This window comes from Primulina tabacum, chromosome 14, assembly GCF_025594145.1.
Source record: "Primulina tabacum isolate GXHZ01 chromosome 14, ASM2559414v2, whole genome shotgun sequence".
Taxonomy (NCBI): domain Eukaryota; kingdom Viridiplantae; phylum Streptophyta; class Magnoliopsida; order Lamiales; family Gesneriaceae; genus Primulina; species Primulina tabacum.
Window position 1 is genome coordinate 36,685,117 of NC_134563.1, and position 8,099 is coordinate 36,693,215.

Consider the following 8,099-nt stretch of genomic DNA (forward strand, 5'->3'; position numbering starts at 1 on the left):
GTGGTTCCCAAACATTTATGGGAATTTGAAGCTGATATGTATCAGTGACTGCCGTCACTCTCCCAACACTTGTAAGTTGTATAGTCTCACTTCGTAACTTGTATGCTAAATTTCAAAACGTAAAAATCACATCTTTCGTAGGTATCACAACTTTTTTCTTCAATGATCATATTTCTCGCATTTTTCACCATGAAAATTCACCGATTGTGGAAAATAGACGCTATTTTCGCGACCCTTTTTCGTTAAATCACGTTTGTCACACCTTTTATTGTCCTGCTCATCTTCTTGAATCACATGCATTGAGCTTTTGCTGCAGATTTTCTATCCTCTGCTACAAATCTTGGTTCCTGAAACTATTGCTTTACAATGTGTTCTTTGATCCCTTCTTTCTTGACGTTGTCTTGTTTATTATTATTTTTTTGCCCTTTTTGTTTTGATCAGGTGGTTTCTGATCTGGGTTTCTTTTTGCAGTTTTTATAATATTTAAATTTAAATTAAAAGTTCTATTGTTTTTTGAGTTATTTTCTGCAAAGTTGTATGTTCTCTTTTAGAATCTATGATCTTTTGGCAAAAAAATAGTTGCGCTTTTCAGATTCTTGTCCAATTGTAGTAAAATTCTATCCTGCAACATTGGATTCCTCGTTGTTATTTGTTTAGCATTTAAATTAATTAATTTATTATGTTATTTCAGTAAAAATGGATTCCTGCTGTGCCCCCATTAAAGCTAAGGTGCTACCAGCACAAATCAACGACGGTTTAAGAAAAGGAGATAATGGGTTTTTGGGAGAAAATTTTGGACCGAGTTTAAGGAAAAGTTTTGGGTTTGGGACAAAGAATGTGAAGAATTTTTGTGGAAAAAGGTCAAGAAAATCCAATCCTGGAGTTGCATTCTCTGTTATGACACGTGATATTAACAAAGAGATGGTGGTAAATTTTTGAGCACAAATTGAATGATATATTATTTGCTGAATGAATATTTTTTAGGTTCGAATTTTAATATTTATTTTGCTACTAAAATTTGGTTTTTTCAGCCATTCGAATCGTCATCATTCGTCGAAGAGCGTCCAATGGCAGATCCAACTTCTGTTGCCTCGATCATTCTTGGCGGAGGTGCTGGCACTCGCCTCTTTCCTCTTACAAGCAGAAGAGCAAAACCTGCTGTAAGAAAAGATCAATACTTAAATTTGATTGTATGATTTATTTTATTTTTACTTTGATAGATAATATAAGTGGGCTTGCTGTTTGATGTCATCTTTAAAACAATGTTGCAAGTAATATATGCATAAATGTAAAGTCATGTTCAGTCGCCCTCTGTACTATTGATACTCTGCGGATGTTAGACAAAAGTTTGATAATTTTAAAGTTTCCATATTGGAATCGATATTTGTCACAGATATCAAAATTCAGCATGGTTAAAATAAGACGAATCAAGTTGTGTGTGAAATGTGAATGCTTTGTTTTGTGCAGGTCCCAATAGGTGGTTGTTATAGGCTAATTGATGTTCCCATGAGTAACTGCATCAACAGTGGCATAAGAAAGATTTTCATTTTAACTCAGTTCAATTCTTTCTCCCTCAATCGACACCTTGCTCGGTTATACAATTTTGGAAATGGTGTAAATTTTGGAGATGGTTTTGTGGAGGTAAGATGCTTAATTGGATCATGCTCCCATTGGCATTATCAACGGTTGATAGTGACTTAAAAAACCAAAGCATATAGTAACTTTGTGACAAATTATGTTGTGGGAACAGGTTCTAGCTGCCACTCAGACACCCGGGGAGACGGGAAAAAAATGGTTTCAAGGAACGGCAGATGCTGTCCGACAATTTACATGGGTTTTTGAGGTGTGTATTTGAGATATTCTCGCTAATATGTTTAGAATTGGCCTAACTCTGCTGATTGTAGGATGCCAAAAACAAGAAAGTTGAGAACATCTTGATTTTGTCTGGAGACCATCTATACCGAATGGATTACATGGAATTCATTCAGGTACTTTGGTGACTCGCAAACAAAGGTATTCCTTATTTAAATATCAATACTTGTATTCTGACGAATGATGTACTTGCAGAAACATATAGATACAAATGCAGACATCACAGTGTCGTGTGTACCCATGGATGATAGGTACACATTTTGTTCATCTTTTCGACTATATGACCCAAAAGGCCGAGATTTTATCATTCATTGAAAGAACTTTGCTCGGCCTCAAAACCTTGTTATCCGTGTCTTGTTACTTTTTGTCATCGCAGCCGAGCATCAGACTTCGGGTTGATGAAAATTGATGAAACGGGGCGTATTGTGCATTTTGCTGAGAAACCAAAGGGCTCCGCACTGAAAGAAATGGTAATCAGTTCACTCTATGTAACCTAATTATCTGATCTTCAATGTCAATAACTGCATATCGACTATTCTGTCAACAATTATGAATTTGCTTTTCTTCTCATTAACATGTAGCGAGTTTGAAATTGGATTTAAAATCACTTAAATTTTTTTTTTCTGTTTCCTAAAAAGTGGGTAAAACAGAATCTCTAGAGTCGCATTTTGTAGCTTCTTTCTTTCAACCTTTTTCTGACATGTTTACTTATCCACTATTTGATAATATTCTTCAGCAAGTTGACACCTCTCGTCTAGGACTATCTCATCAAGAGGCTAAAAGATTTCCTTACATTGCATCGATGGGTGTTTATGTGTTCAAGACGGACATCCTGCTAAAGCTTTTAAAATGGAATTATCCTTCCTGCAACGACTTTGGCTCCGAAATTATTCCTTCTGCTGTGAAGGATCACAATGTTCAGGTGAGATCTGGCATGAACCTTTTTGTAGTCCGACTTCAAATTGGCAGTCGCTAACAAGTTTCTTGATGCATTCTTTTGTCAGGCATTTCTATTTAACGACTACTGGGAAGACATTGGAACCATAAAATCCTTTTTTGATGCCAACTTGGCACTCACAGAACAGGTTATATTTCCATTTCCCCATAATTTTCTTTGAACCACAGTGCCACTTTAGCTTGAAAAACCAAGGATAATTGAATCAAAAAATAGAAGTTACTTTAATTCTGGCTAGATAGAGTGAAAAGCTTAATGTGGTGGCCCATGATCTTTTTGCAGCCCCCAAAGTTTGATTTCAATGATCCAAAAACACCGTTCTATACGTCTCCAAGATTCTTGCCGCCTACTAAAGTTGAAAAATGCAAGGTATGGATGTGGTATTTGGCAAATGTTCTCTTTGCATCTTGTTTGGATATATCTTATGAACACGGTCTCTTTCAGATAGTGGATGCGATAATTTCGCATGGCTGCTTTTTACGGGAATGTAGTGTAGAGCATTCCATTGTAGGCATTCGGTCACGCTTAGACCATGGTGTTGAGCTCGAGGTGAGTTGTATCTGTTGTATGTGTGCTAAAATCAATTGGCTCTAGTTCTAAATATCTTTAGGTGTAAAGCGGACTAGGTTTTACGTCCAGTTTAAAAATCTTAATAAGATTCGGACTTGCATGTTAAATTTCAGGATACCATGATGATGGGTGCGGACTGCTATCAAACAGAATCTGAAATTGCGGCTGTTCTAGCACGGGGCAAGGTTCCAATCGGTGTGGGACGAAATACCAAAATCAGGCAATTGAACATTTTCTTGATTTATTATTCAATTCTAGTGTTAACATTTGTACTGAAATGGTTTGTGAAATTTTCTCTAAGGAATTGTATAATCGACAAAAATGCAAAGATTGGGAAGGAGGTGATCATTACAAATAAAGATGTAAGTGTCTGTTTACATTGTTATCCATAACTTGCTCATAGGTCTCCAAGTTCATGTAATCCTCAATAACTCGTCATATACCGATAGAATTGAACCAGAAATGTCTCGCTGTTAAATATCTGAATCCTTGGGACATGTCAGGGTGTCGAAGAAGCAGATAGAGCAGACTGAAGGATTTTACATACGATCCGGGATCACAGTCATACTGAAGAACTCCACCATTAGAGATGGAACAGTCATATAACAATCGAACTGCTGCAAGACTGAAACTTTGAACATGAACCAGTTTGCGTGCGTAAATAATAGATTTTCCTTGTATGCTACAAGTTAAAAGGAGTTGTGAATGAATGGATGAATGAATAAATCTAGGGCTTGGCCTTCCTTCCATGTTGATCCTTGGGAAAAAGAAGATGTTTCCTGCTGCCTGTTTTATCTAGTTAATTGAATGGACCTATTAAATCTTTTGCTTCTCTTTTGAACCAAATTATTCTCTGTATTTTTTTTTTTTTTTAAATATAGTAAGAATATTAAGTTTTCTTTACAATACAACTAGATATTTCAGGGATTATGCACCTTTTTTGTTACTAGCAACATACGCACGCGAACGTAGAATTTTGATCTAATTAATAATTATTTTAAAAATTGTTAAGTTATTATTAACGAATTATTCAGTTATTTAAAGGTTCTTATAATAATTTTTATTCAAGAAAAGAAAAGAGATATTTCTGTCCATCTCTAGTTTTACGCTTGGCACGAGAGATTAGGCAAATTTGGTTTTTTAACCTGCTTAATCTCATGTTTGGTAGGATTTTTATTTAACCAAGTCAATCTCTCATATAAATGATTAGGTTATATTAACTGAGATAAAATAATCACTCACCACCTCATAGGATTATTTATCCAACTCTTAATCCATCATATTTTTTCAATTTTACATTTTTCTTATATACAAACTCACCACCACTTCCCATCACCGACCTCCAACCGACCACCGCCGCCGACTACCGGCCGAACGCCGGCAGACCGTTGTCGACGCCGTCGATTGTCGGTCGACCACCGCCTGCTGACTGCCGACCGACCGACCGACCGCCGGTCGCCGGCCACCACGCCGCCGCCGCCGTCGAAGTGGATCGACAATTTTGTCGATTCATCAAAAGATTCTTAATTATCTCATTTTTAACGAGCATACCAAACATAATATTATTTTATCATTATATATTATATTATATTTCAATTATTTTTTATCATTATCTCATTTTTAACGAGCATACCAAACATAATATTATTTTATCATTATATATTATATTATATTTCAATTATTTTTTATCATTTAATTCTTAATAATTTCATAATTTTATGTTTCAACAAAGTAGCTTAAGTGATTAGTCTATTGTTATATAGTATATGTTAATATAAAAGATGATTAATATAATAAATGAGGTTTTGTATCTTTTGGGGTTTGATTGTTGGGCATAGGCTGTGCACCGCTGCAGGTATGGGTTGCTAGGAACTGGGGCCCTTTAATTCTTTATTCAATATGGACTTCTTTTTAGGCCCATAATCTCCGGTCCAAAGTTTTGGTAGATCCATTGCCGGGCAGTTCTTGGCTTGAAGACAAAGAAAAGCAAAATAAAGCAGAAACCCTTCCATTTCTCCTCCCAATCAGAAAGAAACAAGTACAAATCACCGAATCCACAATTCAAACATGTTTCGAAACCAGTACGATACCGATGTGACAACGTGGTCGCCGGCGGGGCGGCTTTTTCAAGTAGAGTATGCGATGGAGGCGGTGAAGCAAGGGTCGGCTGCGATAGGGCTGAGATCAAAGACGCACGTGGTCTTAGCGTGCGTGAATAAGGCCAGCTCCGAGCTTTCTTCTTACCAGAAGAAGATATTCAAGGTCGATGACCACATCGGCGTCGCCATTGCTGGTCTTACCGCCGACGGACGCGTCCTCTCCAGATACATGCGCAATGAGTGCATAAATTATTCCTACACATACGAGTCGCAGCTCCCCGTCGGGCGTCTTGTTGTTCAGCTTGCTGACAAGGCTCAGGTTTGATTTTTGTTTCAGTTTTGTTAAATGTTTTAGTAAGTTACTAATGTGTTTTTCCGCGGTAGTGCTATTTTGATGATTTTTGTGTAACTAATACAGGAGGGTTATAGAATTGTCGTATATTAATTTTAGAAATATTAAAGCCTAAATTAAGAATTTTAGGCTAAATTTTCAAATATTGGAAAAATAAATGGAACTTGATATGAAAAGCATTATGTGCCACATGATTGGATTCTTCGAGAAATTCTTAGGATGTTTCATTGGTAAATCAAGTATCAGTTGAGGTACGTATGAACTATGAACTGTTTCATTATGACGTCTATAATAATGTGGAATGACATTAAGTATTTTGGTAATGAGTTGTGGCGTGCCTTATGTGCTTCTGTGAATAACGTGATTGTATTCATGCATTTATTGAGATGATACTATTAGTGCATAGTATTTCGAGTCTTGACTTCGTTGATTACTATCATTATTGATCTGTTGAGTCATCTATGGTGCGAGTGATAGGATTAGATCAATCCTGACATCTCATCGATGGAGCGAGTGATAGGATTAGCACACTCTTGATAACTGCCCGAGGACTGACCGGGTTCGATGCTACGTGCATGGATGAGCGGCGGCTTGCTGTTCGGAAATTTTTGGGATGTCCTACTTACGGAGAGGTCAATGCGAAATTTCTATTGGCCCAAAAAAGAAAATTTTTAATCGTTTTCGTTGTTCATATTAACGAATCTTGGCTGTTTGGTCATTAAACGCTAATCAGGAGTACGAGCCCCCACAATTGGTATGCAATGTCGATTGGATCCAGGTGCACAGCCAAAAAACAACAGTTTTATTTGAGGACTGGTAGTTGGTGATGACAAATTGGTAGGAAAGTTTGAAGAATCTGAGATTGGGGATTATTTCAATTGGAAATAACCAATTTAGCTGGCGTTATATTGATATTATCTTGTAGTATTAGTTGTACTATCCTTGAATCTGCTGATTTAGCGAGGAACAATGGCTGCTAAAAATGATCTTTGTAACTCTGTCAACGTTTGAGGTCATCTTTGTATAGTTGCTTCTCAAATGTCAATCGAAGTTAAGTATCCATTAGTAATAAGGTTCAAAGTGAAACGTTAATCTTTGTCTTGATGGATTGCTTCTATATCTTGTTTGGTACCCGACTCTAGTGATGATGATGGGTTATGAACTTTTCTGTTGCTCGATGAGTTGCTCTCATTTTGTATGTTAGATTAGATGTAGATTTATGTCCGTTTCAAGTATCTGGTATGGTGCTACTTAACCGTTATAACATCCACTCTCATTGTTTTTTTTTTGACTATTTCTCCTGATCAAATGTGTAATTGAAGGAGAACTCTGGTGTTTTGTAAATTTATCTGGTAAAAAAGGCGTGTTAACATGTCAGAGTGGGTTCCCTCCCCTTTTTTCAATCTTTGATTGAAGAAGTTTATTTTATTCTCTCGTAAAAGTAGTCACTCTTTTCGTCTTGTTTAACCTTATTGCAGGTCTGCACACAACGATCATGGAAGCGACCTTATGGTGTTGGTCTACTGGTCGGTGGTCTTGATGAATCAGGAGCTCACCTATATTACAACTGTCCAAGTGGTAATTACTTTGAATATCAAGCATTTGCAATTGGATCTCGGTCACAGGCTGCAAAAACTTACTTAGAACGGAAGTTTGAGAGTTTCATGGAATCACCACAAGATACTCTGATCAAGGACGCACTTTTTGCGTTGAGGGAAACTATACAAGGAGAGAAAATGACGAGCTCGATATGCACAATTGCCATAATGGGGGTAGGGGAGGCATTCCATATACTGGATCAAGAAACTGTGGAGTCCTTGCTCAATGAATTTGAGGTTGTAGGTGAAGATACCCCTACTGATGAGGCTGCTGCTCCAGATCAATCTCGTGATGCTGATGCAGGTGCTGCTACCGCTGGTGACCAAGGCGTTGCTCCAATGGATATCTGATACCGTTATCCAACATCACTGCGTCTCTTGTTAAAAATTGGTGACATGTTTACTAAATATCCTTTTTAACAGACGGAAGATGCTGGAGCAAAAGGATACTCTGTTGTTGAGCTGCATTGACATCATCCTCACTGTTTCAACAATTTGAGTTATCCCCTTGTAACTTTCTCCGTACTCGGCCAAAATTTTTCTCGTTCAGAATAGATGGATGTCGTTTGGTATCACTTCATGCTATTTTCATTTCAACATTTGTTTTTGGATTGTTTCGGTTAAAAATTATTGGAAGTCATGATGATATTATT

The 8,099-nt window shown here is 37.1% G+C and overlaps 2 protein-coding genes across 2 annotated transcripts; both read left to right on the forward strand.

Moving 5' to 3' along the window:
• On the forward strand, positions 1–4,146 carry LOC142524977 (glucose-1-phosphate adenylyltransferase large subunit 2, chloroplastic/amyloplastic-like). Its single transcript, XM_075629141.1, is given in 16 exon segments — positions 1–71; positions 692–927; positions 1,032–1,160; positions 1,468–1,641; positions 1,751–1,843; positions 1,905–1,988; positions 2,068–2,123; positions 2,249–2,342; positions 2,609–2,794; positions 2,877–2,957; positions 3,110–3,196; positions 3,272–3,376; positions 3,511–3,617; positions 3,699–3,759; positions 3,901–3,927; positions 3,929–4,146. Coding segments are annotated over 15 exon segments (1,590 nt in total). The 5' UTR covers positions 1–71; positions 692–696; the 3' UTR covers positions 4,004–4,146.
• A 1,191-nt stretch (positions 4,147–5,337) lies between these two features.
• LOC142525222 (proteasome subunit alpha type-1-B-like) lies at positions 5,338–8,099 on the forward strand. The gene is made up of 2 exons (XM_075629424.1): positions 5,338–5,815; positions 7,327–8,099. The coding sequence occupies exons 1-2, from the start codon at positions 5,465–5,467 to the stop codon at positions 7,795–7,797; spliced, it is 822 nt and encodes a 273-aa protein (XP_075485539.1). The 5' UTR covers positions 5,338–5,464; the 3' UTR covers positions 7,798–8,099.

Bases quoted from the DNA above. Each gene is read 5' to 3' on its own strand.
- LOC142525222 (XM_075629424.1), top strand. From the start codon at position 5,465: ATGTTTCGAAACCAGTACGATACCGATGTGACAACGTGGTCGCCGGCG. The intron at 5,816-7,326 runs GTTTGATTTTTG...ACCTTATTGCAG, and splicing joins AGCTTGCTGACAAGGCTCAG to GTCTGCACACAACGATCATG.